The sequence below is a fragment of the Triplophysa dalaica genome, chromosome 16 (genome assembly GCF_015846415.1).
Source record: "Triplophysa dalaica isolate WHDGS20190420 chromosome 16, ASM1584641v1, whole genome shotgun sequence".
Classification (NCBI taxonomy): Eukaryota; Metazoa; Chordata; class Actinopteri; order Cypriniformes; family Nemacheilidae; genus Triplophysa; species Triplophysa dalaica.
This window is the reverse complement of record NC_079557.1, coordinates 1,787,467-1,807,060: the sequence shown is the minus strand read 5'-3', so window position 1 is coordinate 1,807,060 and position 19,594 is coordinate 1,787,467. Positions and strand designations below refer to the sequence as shown.

Below are 19,594 nucleotides of genomic sequence, written 5' to 3'. Positions count from 1 at the left end.
AGCAAGAAAGGGATGTAACTGCTATTCTTCATTTGTGGAGTTTTTACATGTCCTAAATCACAGACAAGAGCTGAGCAGAAAGTTATCCCCGTCATGCACCTTTAACACCATTGTACTCCCCCCTCGCTTTCTATTACAGCCCCTCACACACAAACACACCGACCTGTTTCAGTCTCAGGTGATTGCTGTGGTGTTCTGCATATGTCAGCTGTAATAGACTTTCTTTTGTCTTTGTTTCTCCATCAGTCTCTTTGTGTCTGCTGATGGATAAATTCCACTTACACATGATGACATTAAAAAACAAGAAGCCCCTTGATTAGAGAAACAATCTCTCTCAATCTCTCTCTCTCTCTCTCCGCCTCGAGTAACACACAATACGTGACTTAGCTTTTTTTTACATTGTCTAAGGAAAACAAATCAGGAGATTTGATGGAGGTCTCAGTTGTGTTTTCTTTGTATCCAATCCTATGTCCTTCAATGTATCCATGAAGAGTATGGAGATGTTAAATGAACATAGATTTTAAAGGTAAAATAATCAGGATTTGAGTTTATTTGAATAGAAATGTTTGAGTTGATATTGAGATCTAATAATATTGACTTTTGATTGCGGACGAGTCAAATTTGTGCTCTCTTCTGAAACTCTGATGAGAGACACACATGATTTCTGACTATTTTTCTCATGAGAAATATCTGAGACGTAGATGAGGACGCCATCATTTACTCAAGTTCAAAAACATGAATAAGTTTCTTTGTTCTGTTGAACACAAAGATATTTTCAAGAATGTTAGCCATTTTCTGTTCTGGGACATCACTCACAACCATAGAAAAAAAAGTATTTTATTGTTCTGTTGAACACAAAGTGAGATATTTTGAATAGTTTAGGAACACAAACAGTTGTGGAGAACCTAATGTTTCCTACTTTGGTAGTCAATGATGTCCCAGAACTGAACATTCTTCTTAATATCTTCCTTTGTTTTTAGCATTACAAAGACAAGTTTGAAACAACCTGAGGGTGAGTGAAAGATGACGAAGTTTCCATTAGCTCTCTATTTAATCTCAGTAATGTCTAAGAAAAACAAGATCTCATTAAAGTCTTACAGTTTTAATTAATCACGTGCGAGAGAGAAATACGGCCTGCGTAAGTTGAATTATTATCTCGGCTCTCTGGTGTCGTCCGTCGGGACACAGCTCGACGAATCAGACTCAGATCAGAGCAGAATATCAGACCCTCATAGAATCCCAGGAGTGTGAAATGAATCTTCACCTGGACACAGACCGCTGTGCTCATTAGCACAAAGAGAAATGAATTAATCACACAGGACAAACATTTTATTTACACCACAGTACAGGAACAGCTGCCGGCATACACGTGACTTCATTTTCACATCCAAATCTGTGGATGAAACGTCATTCATCTCTATATCATGTGTTGACACACAGTCTTCAGCAGGAGACTGTTTTTATCCAGAAGTGCAGGTATTGTTCTGTGTTTGTAAGGACCAGATCTAGAAACGGTCTGACAGACAATTACCAAGGAAACAAATTAAGCTGATTACCTCATCTAACAGGACTACAGCTCAATGAGAGAGAGAGAGAGAGAGAGAGAGAGAGATGTAGGACAAGTGACAGTATTTACAACACATTTTTTTGTTTGTTTTTGTTGTTTTGCATCATCCAGCTCTATAAACTTGCCGTACAATATTTAAATTCTATAAACACATTGTACGTTAGCATGTGATTTCAAACATAACCAGAGCCTGTAAACTTCTATCAGAGCACGACAGCAATTAGAAAAACTGACTCACCTGGTCATTATGACATCACTGAGCTCTGACCCCGCCCCTTGAGATACGTTCCTCTGTGGCAGCAGTGACACTGTTACCATGGGAGACAGAGCCAGGAGCCGCGGTCCAATCAGAGACCTCGAGCAGAATTGGAACATGCGGATGCTTTCAGCTCAACTCAACTTTTTTGACGAGTTTTTGTCAAGTAGAAAATGAGTCTGAACACATCCGTAAACACAGACAATAATGATGATGTGTAACGTCTCAGGACACGCACACACATGCAACACACACACACACACACAGGTTGTCATATCTTCTTGATCAGTATCACTTGAATTCTTAGTTTTCTTTTTTCTCATGAAAGAAGAATCATGTTCATATAATTGTTGGTGTGCGCGTGTAACTGTCGTTCTGGCTGTGTGAGTCTCAGTTTGTTTGTGTGTGTGTGTGTGTGTGTGTGTGTGTGTGTCTGTCCGTCTGTGTCTCTGTTTGTTTTGTGTGTGTGTCTGTCCATGTGTGTTTCAGTTTGTGTGTGTGTTTGTCTGTCTGTCTCTCTTTGTGTGTCTCTCTTGTTTGTGTTGTTTTACTGTCTATAATTACACAAACACACATTCTGTTTTTACACTTACACACTTTGCAAATGCCTCTGCTCACCTTCACACACACACACACACTGCAGGTCTCAGACGCCTGTTGTTGGTAAATTTGGACCACTGTAAGATTATTATTATCGAATGCTAACAACTGCTACTAATTTTCTCACAGACACACTGAGCTTAGCTTCGTGTGTGTGTGTGTGTGTGTGTGTGTGTGTGTTTACAGACAGAAAATAACAGTGTGTGCAGCTTGTGTGTGTTCATCAGATGTGGCAGGATATGGAGAAGATGAGCGAGACTGATATCCTGTTGACATCAAAGCATAACACAACACTACACACAAACACACATACACACACACACATGTTGGGTTTTCATGTTTTATGGGGACTTTTTGTAGACAATGATTATTAACCAGTACAAACTGTGTTTGGTCAAAAAGTGACTTGTTTTACTATCTTTGTGGGGACATTTGGGTCGCTTACACCTAATCTTCCCAAACACACACCTTTCTGATTTTTTATATTTGCTTTCATGTTATTTTTCTCTTTGTGGGGACATTTGCTTGTACAAATGACCAAATACAATATACTATATATATAATAGGGGAAAACATACATTTAAACAAAACAAAAACGCACATTCTATAATAAAAACACATTTTCAAGGTAAGAATTGAAATACTGTTAAAATGGAGCAACACTGCCACCTGCAGGATTACACGTGTTATTGACACTTAACGTTACATGATACCCACTAAAATCTTAGGTTCCGTGCGAATCTAATCATATGATTTGACATTCATTAGGTAATAAATGAACAAAATATTTCATAAAATTCTGCCTTATCCATGATATCAAAACGTCTGACATGTGATGTGACTGACTGTGTTGTGTGTGCTGGGAGAATAAAAACTGACCTCTGGAAACTGAAAATGATCTGCGGTCTTCTCTCAATAGTGTGAGTTGATGGCGTTTTAAATGAAGGGAAGTTTAACAACCTTTCATTTTACTGTAACATTTTTTATTTGTTTTATAAAGTTTTTACTGAAACAAACCACCTTCATCTGAATAATTCATTTTTTGATTAAAACTCATCCGACATAGAGAACACTGTTAGTTTTACATAAAAAGAAAGTCGTACATTTTCGAAGCAACATCAAAAGTGAGTTACAATATACCGTTACATGACAACTTCGTTTTGATCTTTTCTTCAAGTGGGTGGTTTGTTGAACGATGCTTCAGCACATTCAAAGCTCCAGTGACCTTTGACATCTCAGTTTTCAAACATATTAATAAAATCAATATTAAAACAGAACTGATGGAAATAAACGAGTGTCAACAGAAAGAGATTTAAAAATGAGTGGATTTTTTATCAGACGGGTCAGAGGAAGATTTGCTTTCATCAGTTTTGGAGCTCTGCAGGAACACACAAACACACATACAGTGAAGAGATGCTGATGATGTTATGTATGGACATTATATGCAATGCATGATGGGAAGTAAGTGTGTGGTAATGTTACCTTAGTTTTAAAAAGTAGGTTTATGACTCCTTTAGATCGACGGTCACCCGTGCGGTCAGAGGGTAAACACACGGATACACTCTTACTGTCACGCTTGGATCGAGCCGACTCCGCCTCCTCACTCCCATTGGCTACTGACAGAGCCAAACCTGATGATTGGATGAGAACAAGCGTTAGGAGGATCTTTAGTTGCTGGTATCAAATTAATAAAGACCAAAGGATGTTTTGAAAAAAACTGTAAGAAAGCACACGCATGTGGTGTTTAACCTGTAATTGTGGGCAGAGATCTGGAGTTGATGCTGGCCAGACTGCTGCCGCTCTGGATGGGCTCTGACAGGTTGGTGTCGCTGCGAAACTCTTGTTTCTTTGACAGCTAAAGTAAAAATAAACTAATATCTTAACTCACTTATAAAAATGTTAAAAAACTAAAAGTAAATGATGTCAAGCTAAGAGAGTTCAAATGAGACATGATATAGTGAGACTATAAGATAATCATATCTATTGTCGGATAAGAGCTGTTTTACTGTACATGTTAGTGTACATATCACTTTACCTCATGTACTATTTCACTAACACATTTTAACACATTAATATGCTGAATACATGAATTCTGACTGAATAAGAGCATCAACAGTTCATGCACGATGCTGCATGCACCAGTAGATGTCAGTAAAGTTAAATGGTGATGTTTAGTCATTTTGAATGTGAGGTCCAAAACTCTTGTCACACAAATGACTCATTATTTAAACATGACATTTGTAGTAAATCTGGAAACGGTACTATAAATGGTAATTGATCCGGCAAAATGTTAAAATATATATTTTTATTTACTTCTGAAATCATTTATTAAAATGTTATTAAAATTGTTACTATATTTATAAATTTACTAAATTATTCAAAAGGGTTCAAATTCATTTATTTATAGCAGAAAAATCATCATAAACTAAAACCATTAAAGCGGTCCTGCAATGAGGTTTCATGCATTCTGACTTCTTTACAATGATAAACGTGCTGTCTTCTCATGCTTAACGTGGTCAACTTGTTAAAAAACGAGATGGGCGTATTACGTAGTATTTCTGAGAGAGAGAGCATAAGTCGTGATGTTCAGGTGTTTGTTTGTTCACTACATTTGGGTGATGAATGTTTTATAAACGGTGAATGTAATGCTGGGGTTGGAGATCGTTTGAAACTGATAGATGGAGCCGTCCCAGAGCTAAAAGATGCCGGACATGAACCTCATACGGTGAGTGAAACTGATGTCTGTGTTTTATTGACAATGTGCTTTAGTTCAGTCTACCCCTCCCCCCCCGCATTCGCCGTATGTTTACGGAAACAATCGTAAAGCTCTAACTGTCTTTTAAAAATGTGATCAAACTAAATACTATTTGAAGATACAAAGTATGCAATACTACTCTATAGGTACTCTCTATAGATTAATATGAGATTGGCAGAAACCCTGTGTGTTACGCCCGCTTTAAAATATTACTGTTAACTGAAGATAAACAAAGATTTATATTAAATGAAAATTAAAAGTGATGCCTTGAACTGAAGTTTAAGTTAAGGCACTAAAATTATTGAGTGGAAATAAACAAAACTACAACATAATTAAACCTAAAAGGAAACTTTAAAATGTATACAAAAATAAAAAATAAAAGCACACTACAACCATTATAAAAATTTAACTAAAATAAACATCAGAACTATAAAGAAAATAATCTGAATTTCTGTAGTTCAATAAACCTTCAAAGTGTGTTTTAGTGAAACTGATACACAACATCGTTCAGTATTAGGGTTGATTCGTCTCTCTCTCTCACCCGTTTGTCCAGTGTGCCGGCTCTCTCTTTCTCCTCACTGATAAAGATCATGCTGCTACGTCCAATCTTCTTCTTCTTCTTGGACTTTCTCAGTTTCACCTGAATCAAAAGAAAGATTGACACAGAGGAGAGTGTTATGATGTCATCATGTGGTTCTGCATTCTTTGTTCATTTTTCTGCGTCTGTGATTGCTTGATGGAAACATGGTAAAACAATGATCGCTTTCTGTTAGATCTGAGAATATCTGTCAGAACACTCTCACCTCCACCTCAACACCGCTCTCATCCATCACACTGACACTTCCACTGGAACGAGGCATGATCGACGGAGAGGCTGGAACGCCACCGTCCAAAGACATGCTACAGAGAGAGAGAGAGAGATGACCTCATCCATTGCATGTTTGCAAATAAGTTACAAAATATTTCAACATATTGACCTCTAGTTTGTATAAAAATAAACGTGCATGTGTGCTATAATGTGCGCTGTTACCTGTCTGGATGTGTCTTGGTGGGTGTTGTGCATTCAGATCCAGCCAATGAGCAGATGGACTGCCGAACCGAGCGCAGCATTGATCGAGGACGAGTGGACCTTCTCTCATCCATATCCGGCTAAAAAAAAGAAAGAGGAAGCAGAGAATAAAATCTGTATTTTCATTCATTTGAGCATTTCTTCCCGTTCTTCTCTCGTTCTCACCAGTTCTCTCACACCGTACTCCTTCTCCACCTTCTTCCTCAGCTGCTTGAAGCATTCCTCCATACGCTCGTGGAAAGGTCGAAGGTCATCTGCCACTCTTTTACCATGTAGACCGATTCCTCTGCCCAACAATGGGATCTGCAGGTCAAGGTGAAACACTCAGCACACGGAAGGTGAGAAATGTGCAAACAGAGACAAAGAGTGTGTTTGTGCGTTTTGCGACCTGCCACGCGATCAGATCTTTGAGTCTCATCAGTTTCTCTCTGTCGTCTGGATGTTCTTGTTCATATTCATCTGTGAAGAACGCCTGGAGAGAGAGAGAGAGAGAGAGAGAGGTGGGCGATAGAATCACTATCTATTCTCAGTTCTTTCTCTCTGTTTTAACACGTAGTGACTTTCTGACCGTCTCATATTTGGCGAAGCCGCCCATGACGGCAGGATCCACGATGCCGTTGAGCAGCATAGAGAGGGGGTTTATGGCTAGCGTGTCGTCACACTGGTACTGGTTGATCAAGGTGAGGATTTTCTCGTTTGTGTTTCCCATCGTCTCGATGGCGTTCTCCAGTGGACTCACTGTCGTCTGAGACGGAACAAAATTGGCAAATCATCTCTGTATTCTGTTTACTGTATCCCATAATGCATTTGACTTAATGAGGAAGTAAGGAAGTTGACTGGTTATTTGATAAAACGTTGATGAAATGTTGCACTTTATAAAAGAAAATGAATTAAAGCAGCGGGAGGTTAAAGGTACTCACGTGAGTCATGCTTACAGCCTCAAACCAGCGCAGAATTCCTGGCAGTTTATACGCTGTTATGAATGTGGTTCGCTCAATCCACATAGACTGAAAGAGAGAAAAATCTGTATCATAATAAATAAGGGCTTGTGCATAAGTGTGTACTTGTTTTGCTACTTTTTGATGAGGGCCATATGTCTGAAATTGAGAAACAAAAAAAAACCTTCAATAAAACAAATACTAATCTTAACCAGTATGAAATAACAAGTGCAAGGCTTAAAGGAACATCCACATTTTGGGGAAATATGCTCATTTTCTAACTCCCTAAGAGTTAAAAAAATTAGTTTTACCGTTTAGGAATGTATTCTGCCGATCTCCAGGTGTGGCGATTGCACTTTTAGCATAGCTTACTTGCCTGCGTAGTCTGCGTATGGGAAAGATCGGCTCTGTGTACAGTAAGTGTGTGTGTTTATGTTTGTGTATGTTCACAACTCACAGCAAACTCATTTTCCGGATCGACTTTCCCTTTCCTCACAGGTCTGGAATACTGGAACCGCTGAACATAGTTAGACTTGTAGAAACTATAAAATCACCAGAGAGGAAACAGAGGATTCACACAACATGTTTGATATCTCCAGACGGTGTTTGATTGTTTGAGTTGTGATTGGTTGGTTAAGTGTCAGACTGACTTGATGATCTGATCGGGCACTGGTTTATTCCTCAAACGGGGCGGGATCTCCAGAATGGGCTGGACAGTGAAACACTGGATATCTGATCAAAACCAGTTAAGAACAACTGATCACTCACGAAAGTGTAACAAGACAAATCAAAATAATGTTTAACTCATGATTGAATTCAGGAAAAACAGATGCAGTTGCTCAGATAATCTCTTAATTTCTTAAAGAGAAGTGTGTGAAGGATACACTGCATGTTTGAGTTTTTGACGTCATCTCCGGGGTACGGTTGTGGTGTTGAGTCTGACTGCGCTGGGAAACTGACTCATCAGATGACTCTGGAAGTCTTCTCTGCGTTCATACTCTTTACCGCGGTGAATGAACACCTTATTCTGATGTAAGAGAAGAATCATCAGTCCAAGATCCGTCCAAATGTTTTTAGAGAAGCTCTCATGACCACATTAAAAAAATACTTTTTTATAAGATGTAAAGAATGATGTTCAACACACAAGTGGACACATGTTTATTCTTTACTTATCTAAACTGGGTTATTCGCTACACTTGTATTGTTTATATGCATAGCTCAATACTACTGTATATCCTAACAAATAAACTCACACAACAACAAAAAACTTTTGCATTTTTAAAATTAACCAAAAAAATCTTTAGTATTTATTTATGTTTGTCTACAAATAAGAATAACCCCTCTAGGTCCCCTATAGGTTTTCCTCTGGTTTGTCTGATTTTGCTCACTTTTGGTTACACATTTGTGCCCAATATATGGTTAAGTAGACACACACACTGACCCGTAGGAACTGAGGGAAGCCGCAGCCGTAATAGCCCACAGCAAAGTAATCCGGTTTGGGCCGAAGGATTTTCATAATGTTCTCATAAAACTTTGCCTGCTGATTCTGCAAAAAAGTAACGAAAAACAAACAAACAGATGACATTCTATTATTAACGTCCCACTAATGTTTTAAAAAACATGGAAAGTTTTCTCTATTCCTGCAGATCTTCTCATCCTTTGGAGTGATACCCTGGAATCAGGAAATCTATATTTTATTTAGGCCACATATTTTATTTGCATCATTTTCTAGCCGTAGGTTATATCTCAATATAAAAGCAGCAGCTTCACTTCTGATGCTGAATGTGTGATGTAGGCTGGACTGTGACCCAACACAAAACTGAACTCTTGTCACATGTGACCCTGGAGATTTGTTGGGTTTGGGATAAATCTGCAGAAGTTTAACCCACCTGAATCTGATCAAACTATTGCTGGCACGTATTAATGCAAAGCTCATCAATCACAAGTTAGAGACCACGTTTCTTACCAGCTTTTGTCCCAGAAGCTCGTAGTCGAACACCTCCATCTCGAACTGGTCTGCTAACTCCTTACAGAGAGCGATGGCCTCCTCCCACATCTGAAACAACATGAAACATGCTGTACTGTACGTGTTCTGCATTTACTGAAGACTGCGACATGAACGCATGAACCGAAATACGTCCATCTCATCTGAATGCACGCAAACCAATCTGAGATTTTCACAGGTAACTGAAAATAAAAGAGAGAGAGGCTGGTGCTGACCTTGCCCTTATCAAAGTAGCTGATGATGGTGTCGTACAGAGATTCCTTCAGCTGCCGTTGAGTCTGTGGCGTCTGAAAGTCCAGCTGAGGAGCACACTGGTCCTCTGACCACTGACACACACACACACATGAATGCACACATGAATAACATACACATGACATCACTGTGGTTATTTAAACGTAAGAGGTTTGACTTGTGAGAGATTAAAGATTGTGTGTAAACACGCATTGGAATGCTTGATTCTGATTGGCCAGTCGCGACATTTGCAGGTTTGTTATTCCAATATAACCAGCGCTCAAAACTAATAACACACGGTAATCCGGACGCAGCAAATCCTTTTGACAGGTTTGTTTGAGAAATGAAATATTAATGTCTTTTAATAACATATATGACATTATATTCACAAACAATTGAACCTGTTTGTAACGTTTGAACGTCGTTTCTTACTTTTAAGTCAAAACTAAACGGCTTTTCCTCGTGGAAAATGAGCTAATCAAATATTTCAAAATCACATTTCGTGTCGTTTTTTCTCACGTGCCGAGCAGCCGTGTAATAAGCTGGATAATGTACAAGCCCCTTACATGAACTCTAGTTTCACTGTATCTCCTGTAATATAAACTGGTGTGGGGGGGTAGAGAGTTGTGTAAATCACACTGGCTCGTCCGCAGTAACTCTGCTGATGTCGTAAATTTGACCTGAGGCTTTATCTGCTCACTGTGTGCGGCAGGGCCGGTCAGGGACGAGAGTAAATCAACCAATGAGAACACAAACCGATCAAAACATCCCACACTCAGCGCTACCGTGACCTTGTGTCACAGGTGACAGGGGTGTGTGAGTGTGTGTGTGTGTGTGTGTGTTCACCTTCAGCAGTTTGGAGTGCAGCAGTAGTGTGTATGCCGCCTCTGTGTAGTTTTCTCCATCCAAATGAAGGTCCCGTAACTTGTAGAGATACCTGAGAAAGTACACAAAATGTACATTAACAAAACAATAGTTTTAATATATGTTGTGTCAAATTGTATTTAACATACAGTATTATAGTTCAAGGCTTACAGTGGAAATGATAAACACAATACACATTTACACAATTCTAAGAGAACAAAACTGGAAGTGTTCGTTTTCCCCACTAGGTGGCAGTATTACATAACATCACGAGCTGCTGTAAATCATCCAATACATCGATTTTTACCATGGTGAAAAGGGTGTTGTGGAGAGTTTAAAGGTCAAAGGTCAAGAGTAGACATATCTAAACTCTTTATCTATGGTATCTATGGTTTCATCCCATTTAAACAGAACAATCAACGATGGTTGTGGTTTCATCCATCAAACACAATCGATTTGTATCTTGAGGAGGTCCTGCGATGCTTTGAGTGTGAAATTCATTTTATTATCAAATTATAACCACGTGTGAAACGATCATATTCCTATTCGCCACAGACGGATAATCTGTTCTACCCAGAATCCTCTGCACACAGGTTTGTGTTTAATAAGCCTCTCAGACAGCAGGACACAATTTCTCTGCGAACTTTCTTCTGTCTGACCGTCTGTAGACACAGATCCAGACACATCTCTCCTTGTGTTTGCCCGGATGTTGATCCTCTGGATTTTAACATTAATTCAGCACGACCGAGATAATCTCTAGATTACACAAACGCACATCTCTCTCTCTCTCTCTCTCTCTCTCTCTGTCTCTCTATCTCTCTCTCTCTCTCTCTCTCTCGCACGCAGACATTTAATATGTAAATTACCTGATATACATCAATTCACGGGTGATGTCCTTGTAGAAATTCTGAAAATAAATGAAATAAAAACTTTACGTTTACGCATCTCTGAATACAACAGTGTGTGTGTGTGTACAGCATCTGATAGATCACAACTGTGATGTACTAAATACATTTACATACTGAAGATCAGAGCTTCACGAGCGTCAGTGAAGCTCTGATCATTAAAAAAATACCAGCAGAAGTTTAGAAGAAACTAAAATATCCCTCAAGTGGAATTAAATTATTAGGAAAGGATGAATATTTTGTAGTCGCAGGCAGAATGTATTGCATTTATGCTATTTGTGCGTATAAGCGTGTTTGCTCACATCAAGAAACATTCCACCGCACATCATCTGAATTATTCAAAGATGAGGCATCAAATGTAAAACAGAGATCTTAAATACTGTTCTGAAATCAGTGCGGGATGAGTTACACGGCCGAGAAGACATCAGATCAATTACATCAGACACACAGATGGGCTTGACACCTGAGGGGAGGGGGCGGGGCTTACCAGCAGATTGACAGTGCAGCTCATGCGATTGTTTCGACTGTCATCACTCATCACAGTGCGGTAGTCAAGGAGACGCTCGAGGAGGCCGGTGACCAAGGTAACAAAGTGTTGCACCTCTGTCAACAGTTGAGGGCGTTCCTGAGCGCATTCTAGAAGACTAGACACACACAAACACACACAAACACACACAAACACACAGTCATATGTGCTCCGCTGGTCTTGGCTGTAGTTTGACTCGGAGATTTAAAAAGGATTTGGGACTTCAAGTCAAAATTATACAAAATCACTCTGTGTGTGTGTGTGTACGTACATGCTCTGTAGAAGCTCCATGTATCTCTCGTCTCCTCCCCCTCCCTCCACCTCATGGTCCAGCTTCAGAATAATCTCATTCTCAAACTGAGAAAGAGAGAGAGAACATTCATTTTGACCAAATTCTAACGTTTTAATTGTGTGCATGTACACATACATATAAATACCGCAAACACTACGCAATGTTGTTTGTTATTTCTCAGTCTGTAGTCATCAAAAGCAACTGTATACAAAACAAGATTAGTCTTTTATTTATATTCAGATTATATCACTCAAATTTGTACATGCATTCCATCTGTGACTGTCAGTGTGTGTGGGTACGCACCAGTATGTGTATGTGTGTGTGTGTGTGTGTGTATGACCAATAGTTTGTGTACAGTATGTGTGTATCAGTGTGCCTATCAGTGTGCGTTGGTGCATTTGTACCTTTTGAAAGTGACCGGAGTGTTTGTGTTCGCACTGCATCATATCAAAGAAGATTGGGATGGTGGCTTTGCGGAGTTCCTCTTCAGGAATGAGGGTCATCTCTAAGATTGGTCCCACCATCCCGGGAATGAAACAGATCTTATTCATACCTGCAACACACACACACCTGTGATGAACCCTGCATTTGAATGTGCACACGCGCTACACTCCAGCATAACTGTGCATCAACATACACACAGTCTTACCGAGCTTGTACCACATATCTCTGATCGCGAAACCAATCAGCTTTCTCATGTCTCCATATCTGAAAGAGAGAGAGAGAGAGAGAGAGAGAGAGAGAAAGAGAGAGAGAGAAGAGAGAGGAGAGAGAGAGAGAGAGAGAGAGAGAGAAAGAGAGGAAGATAAATATATTGAGTGTTGTGTGGCCAGCATCATGTCCGGTCCACTTTTAAACTTTTTATGAAACTTTTTTCTAGACGGCCGACCGACGTGTAAAGAGACAAACGTGTTTGTTTAATGCATCTGAAATCGATGACATCACAATAACAGACTGCCACTATTTATATAATAAAAGTGCATGGCCGGAGAACATCTAAAAACCAGACAAAAGTATCTTTTGGTTTGTAAACTCACTTTGCCAAAATCTTGATTCTTTCGTAGAAGAGAAATGCTGCAGCTGCAAAGTCTCCTGGGTAATGAAAGCCACAGCCAAGTGAAAGTAATTATTCCATAACTGCAGGAGAGATCATGAGAGAGATGATACCCGGATGAGAGAGATGATGATGATGATGATATCAAAGGTGTTTGCAATAATTCGACTTATTCTGACAGAGATGCACACACAGACACCAAAAGTAGATTCAGACCTGCACTTCAAAGCTGTTGTTGTCGAGGAACTTGCGGTTCATGGTGTCTGCGTAGGTGTTGATCGCTCGGAGAAACACTCTAAAACATGCAATTTATTTGAGTTTCTTTATAACACTTACAACAAACATACTGACAAACGTTATGCCAGGTTGGTGTTAATTCGTTGGATTGTTCTGTGTAACAGGCTCAAAAAAGTAAATAACTACACAACCCGCATACCTACATAAAGTAAATAAATAAGGGCTGTCAAACAATTAATCGTGATTAATCGCATCCAGAATAAACGTTTGTGTTTACATAATATATGTCTGTGTAGTGTGCATAATAATTTTGTATTTACAAGCAAAAACACATACATGTAAATATATTTAGTTGGGCTCTCAAACGATTAATCGTGATTAATCGCATCCAAAATAAACGTTTGTGTTTACATAATATATGTCTGTGTACTGTGCATGCTAATTTTGTATTTATGTACACATACACATAAATGCATATATTTAAGAAAAATAAAAAATATAACAAATAATAAACGTTTATCTAGAATTTCAATTATTGTTCATTATAAATTAATACATATAAAAAAAAAATATTTCCTAAAAATATAGACAAGTATGTGTATGTTTTGTGTTTATGAATACAAAATTAATATGCACATTTCAAAGATATATACTATATATACTATGTGAACACAAACTTTCATTGTTATTAATCATTTGACAGCACTAAAATGAATAAAACATTTTTTTTTCAAAAAAAATATCGTAAAGAAGGCTTATCAAATATTTATGTTTATGTTTTAACCGTGAATCTCTCAGATACTTAGAAACAAATGTATAGGATAAAGCGATGTAAGTCGCTTTGGATAAAAGTGTAAATATAATCAACTCAACAAACTTTGTGATAAAAGTCAGTTTTTTTCCTTTTGGGGACGTTTTTGCTCCACATAAGAAAAACAGCCAATAAATCATAGTAAGTTTTGTTTGTATTTTTTTATTTTTAGAAAATGTAAACATTCAGAAAGTATTCTGAGGATTCCAGTAGGTTTAGGGATATGGGACGTGAAGTGTTTGTGTGTGTGTTCTCTCACCGGTTTTGCACCATGATCATTGTTACCCAGTCAGATGGGTAGACGTGTTTCCCGATCAGATCCTTAAACAATAGAAACGTCTCCATCAGAAAGTCCTGAAAAACACACACATGAGTTAACGTTTGTAAACGGACACAGAAAGTCTTCATGCAGTCAAAAACAGACTTGTGATATACATTTAAAGAGAACTGTTTGTGTGTGTGTTACCACTAGGTCAGATGTTCCACTGAAGGTCTCGATGTATAGTGAGTAATGTCTGTCAGTCATCTGACTGAGAATAGCCGTCATACATGCCACCACACGAGACTAGAGAGAAAGAGAGAGAGATGAAATCAGACAACAAATGGAAAAGTCCTGAAAGTTTAGACGTTCTTCAGCCGATGAGATGAAGGGAACAAAATGATGAATGACACACCTATAGCTCTCTCTCTCTTCAGTGAGAGGATATGAAGATCAGCAAGTGATAAATGATACAGGTGATGGATGACAGATGAATGTTTGTAGACTGAGAGGTGAAACCCATCACTCATAAAGACATAACAGCTCTCACTGTATTCTGCTGATAACAGACGTGTGCGTGTGTGAATCTGAATTAAATCAAGTCTCTGATGTCCTGCTTTATTATTTACGGTAGCCAGACGATCCACCACTAACATCACAATGTTAGAACAATAACGCTTGGCTTCTAACCTCTCCACCCGTCTCCATTGTTTGAACAAACAGAAGCCGCGGTCACTGTCAGACCTCAGAGACCCACTGAATACACTTTTCGAAATAAATATTCAGCTTCATTCAGAAAAAATTACCACAAGTCAAATGGGATGCGTGGTTTCATGACAAACGTGCAAAAAACCCTCACACATTTATGAGAATGTGTGCGATAAATCTAGCAGGCAGATGAGCTGTCAGAAAAACAGAGTGTGTCGTGTTCATCAAAAGTGCTGAAGTCTTAAACAATTGTGCTGAGAGAGACGCGTCTGACAGTCCCATCAGCTGTTTAAAGAACTCTGGAAATATGCTGATCATACACAACACTTTACTTTACACTGAGAGAGAGAGAGAGAGAGAGAGAGAGAGAGAGAGATACTCGATTTATCTCACTGCTGTTCTCTGCAGAGTGTTACACAAAGACGGAATGACAATAAAAGACATCTCACACACACACACACCAACACAACTACTGTAGACGGCACACTCATGATGCCCAAAAATGCTGTCTGCCTCTTTAGACAGCAGTTCTATCTGTGGCATCCCTCAGAAAACAATCACAGCCCCTTCAACACACGTTCAAACACACACAAATGTATTTTGGAAACAAATGCAAGTCAGATTGAAACATATGGACAGGGGTCGGCAAGCAGTGTTGGGTAAGTTAGTCTGAAAAAGTAATTTATAACTAGTTACATATTCAATAGTGTTTTTAGATTACTGTACAAATGACTCTCTCTAAAAAGTATTTCATTACTTATTACTCATTACTTTCTGTATCCTACATCAACCTTGATTAAGTGATTCCAGGATGGACATGAAACAGTTTATTTCATTCATTCAGATAAATAATATTAAACTACATAAAGTGCTTTTATTTGCTCACGAAAGTACTACAAATGTGAGAATTATACATTAAAGCACGGGTTTTAAAGTTAGACTTTGAATTTTGATGTCAATTCCATTTTTTGTACACACACAATTACACAATTTTTAACTATTTTATAGTATATAACTTTATAACTATTTAACTAAAATTTTAACTAATTATATTACAGAAAAATATGAGATATCCCTTACTTTACATTTTCAAGGAAAAAGTAATTAAAGTACAGTAACTTATTACTTCGTAACTAGTAACACCCAACACAGTCGGCAAGTAAGTTTGGCATCGGGCCAAAACACTAATTCGCCGCTAGATGCCGGACCAAAGTCAAAGGATAATTTAAGAAATTAATTGATGAAAAATGCAACTACAATAGCATTCTTTTAAAAATATAGTTATTATATATAATTACTTAAAAGTTGTATAATTTATAAGGCTATTTTTACACTAAACTGCTTTTTTTGCCTCCTGGGGTTACGCAATTGCGTCATGTGCAGAGTGATGTCAACATTTAAGATAGCTAGATGGTGAAAGAAAATTGAACTATCAAAGAGTCTAAAGAGGAAAGTTGACAGCGAAAATAAGGCACACAAATAGGAATGGAAAGACAACTGTGCATTCATACTAGCTAGTTTTGTGAATGCAAAGCCAGTGTGTTTCATCTGCAACAAACTTGTCGCTGTTTGCAAGAATATAATATTAGACGGCACTAGGAGACGAAGCACGGTACCTACAAAAAAAAAGGGAAGCTGAATTTGCTTTGTTGTTGTTCATGTGTTGGTGTTGAGCAGAGCATGTGAGTGAAGCGGTGCGGTGTGTCGCTCGCTCTGCTCAATATTTCGCTCAATGACTGTGCGCTTCGCTCAGTTGTTCACAGACCGAGCAAACGCTCCGCTCACATTATGCTCACGCTTAAATGAAAGAGGAATTTCAACAACATGAGCGACAAAGTCGACCAACAGCAACGTGAAAGACTGACAACACGACAAGATAAAAGGTGATCACATAAAAAAAATTGGGGACTTAAATACATGTAGGAATATAACTGTTGCATTACATTTTTCTCCCCAAAAAGGGGTACATTTATTTGTTATGATGAAAACAGAGAAAGATACTGTATTTGTATTTTGGAAGAATTTGAGCAATTTTCAGTTCCGGGACATCATTTACTAACATAGTAAAAAATAAATATTGTATATTTTTGTATTGTTGAACAAAAATTCAATATTTTGAAGAATTGAGAAAAGTAAACAGTTATGTGGCACACTTTTGACTCATTGTGTTTTTTCCTACTATGGTACTGAATTATGTCCCAGAACTGAAAATTGCTAACATTCTTCCAAATATCTTTCTCTGTGTTCATCAGAACAAAGATATGTATAAAGATTTGGAACAACTTGAGGGTGAGTTATTGAAGACAGAACTTTTATTTAACCATTTAAAAGTGAATAGGAACTTTTTTTGAGGTATTTCGGGTCTGAAAAAATACAGAGCATATTTTATGTTATTTTTTGCAAATAAATGCAGATATAAACAATACAGTTATTTGGCATAAATATTGTAAGAAGTTCACAAAATGAAACAAAAATGATATTTTTACCTAAACACATACCTATACAATAAAACTAATAATTCTGGAATGGTCGTTCCAAGGCTGTATACCTATATTATTTAATAAATGAAGACCTAATAAATACATTTTTGTTCAAACAGTTTAGTCCGAAAGGTGTCCCAGTGCTCAAACACCACTGCTATGTTTACTTTTGTTTAGTTACATTAAAAAAACGTTAAAACTGTTCAAGTAAATGTACACAGTTACACAGTTTATGTAGTAAGACAGAAGTCCAAATTACTAGAGATACATCATAAAATAAAAGTTTAAGCAGGTTTATAATGCAGTTTATAAGCATTTACAGGCAACAAGGAACCAGAAACACACATACACACACACACGCACATACACATACACACACACACACACACACACACACGCATACACAGGGCATCAGTGCAAATGTAATCTGTGTTATGTAATAAATCTAATTAAATAGAGCAGTGTCATCTATGAGGACAGATGAGTCACTCTGCCAAATGAAAATAAACCCCCCTACGAACACACACACACACACACACATACATTCACACACGCGCACAAACACGCACACACACAGAGCGATCCCATCACTGCACCTGTTCAGGTGTATTTTATCTCTCTGTATCACTTTCTGTCTCTATTCACAGAGAATAATCCCAACACATTTAACACATCTCATATCTCCACTCAAACACTCACTTTCATCAGAAGAGAACAGAAACAGATCTGCAATTTCACACAAATTATAATTAAACCACAACTGTAAATAGAATTAGATCTACCATCAGAGATTTCATTGGCCTTAGTACTTGAACAAGATGTAAATGTCTTAAAGCAGTTGTGTCTGAAAACCTCTGAACGTCCTGTCTCTCTCTCTCTCTCTCATCTCTTGCTCATTCCTGTCAGATCATTATTTTGTGTCATATTTCACGGTGCTGTAATTCTACAGTAAATAACAAACATGGAAAGGTGCTACATCTCACCGCCGGAGTCCAGAGGAGTTGTTTGTTTTTGTGAGAGTCGAGTTTGATGGAGTTTATGAGGTGTGAGAGATGATGAGAGAGATGCGTGTTGATGGAATTGTTTGCTCAAACAATGAAGAAACGTCAGTCAACAGAAACTACAGAACATGGTGAGAAAAGAAAAACACACACCATGTGTCCTGATGAAACAAGAGGAGGATGAACTTCAGAAGTCAAGAGAAAGTTAGAGATAATATCAACCTCATGTTCAGGCAGGTGTGTGAGTTTGACTCCAGCTCTGTGTAAGTATTAATGTTCGAGGCACATCCGATCAAATTTATGAGCTCCGAGTACGCAATTTTCCAACACAATTATAGTCTTCATGTGTGAAACGTGCTGTAAGTGAATACACAAATAATGACATATATGATTATGTATTGAAAGGGGTTTGCCAGGTTGAGATTAAGGTCGAAAACTACATGGCAACAGCAACAGCAGGATTACAGGTTTATTCTAAGAAACTTTATAAATGCAGTGTGAGACGGTAAAGTGTGTGTGATGTGTGTGAAGTGTGTGTAAGGTGTGTGTGAACTGTGTTCTGTGCATGAATGTGAGAGTGTGTGTTGTTTGTGTTTTGTCCCAGTTCTTCTCTCCTGTGATCTGTGACATCATCTTCATCTCTCTTATTCTTTCTTTATCTCTCATTCATTCTGATTCACCGCTGGCCCCCCAAAGACCTTCACTGATGCCCATTATCATCACATCTCTTTTTCTCTCTCTTTCATTCTTTCTCAAAACTGATGATATGAGATTCCAGCTGCACTTAAGATCAAATTAAAGTGAGCTTTACAAGGGAACAAAACACACATATTGTGTGTTTAATATGACACACACATACACCTGCCCTTAACACATACACTGACGTTCACACAGACACCTACACCTGCTTTTAACACGCACACGACTGTCTCCTTCACCTCAGATGCTAGTTAAAAATTGGACTCAAGGTTAAGACTTAAACTTCAGATGCACACACACAGATAGGCTACACAGGCAATATGAAAATGCTGACAAA

The 19,594-nt window shown here is 38.2% G+C and overlaps 1 protein-coding gene across 1 annotated transcript in view; it reads right to left on the bottom strand.

Moving 5' to 3' along the window:
• Nucleotides 1-2,749: 2,749 nt before the first annotated feature.
• Nucleotides 2,750-19,594, bottom strand: part of LOC130437862 (dedicator of cytokinesis protein 2) — a 70,709-nt gene continuing 53,864 nt past the window's right edge. Inside the window, 27 exon segments of the mRNA XM_056769504.1 lie at nucleotides 2,750-3,801; nucleotides 3,906-4,054; nucleotides 4,173-4,278; nucleotides 5,720-5,818; nucleotides 5,982-6,078; nucleotides 6,209-6,327; nucleotides 6,413-6,550; nucleotides 6,636-6,719; nucleotides 6,816-6,992; nucleotides 7,168-7,254; nucleotides 7,643-7,727; nucleotides 7,836-7,917; nucleotides 8,070-8,103; nucleotides 8,105-8,212; nucleotides 8,627-8,731; nucleotides 9,152-9,241; nucleotides 9,406-9,516; nucleotides 10,268-10,358; nucleotides 11,152-11,192; nucleotides 11,678-11,834; nucleotides 11,988-12,073; nucleotides 12,413-12,561; nucleotides 12,658-12,716; nucleotides 13,042-13,145; nucleotides 13,279-13,357; nucleotides 14,370-14,464; nucleotides 14,577-14,675. Of these exon segments, the coding sequence (XP_056625482.1) occupies nucleotides 3,736-3,801; nucleotides 3,906-4,054; nucleotides 4,173-4,278; nucleotides 5,720-5,818; nucleotides 5,982-6,078; nucleotides 6,209-6,327; nucleotides 6,413-6,550; nucleotides 6,636-6,719; nucleotides 6,816-6,992; nucleotides 7,168-7,254; nucleotides 7,643-7,727; nucleotides 7,836-7,917; nucleotides 8,070-8,103; nucleotides 8,105-8,212; nucleotides 8,627-8,731; nucleotides 9,152-9,241; nucleotides 9,406-9,516; nucleotides 10,268-10,358; nucleotides 11,152-11,192; nucleotides 11,678-11,834; nucleotides 11,988-12,073; nucleotides 12,413-12,561; nucleotides 12,658-12,716; nucleotides 13,042-13,145; nucleotides 13,279-13,357; nucleotides 14,370-14,464; nucleotides 14,577-14,675 (2,697 nt within the window). The 3' untranslated portion in view covers nucleotides 2,750-3,735.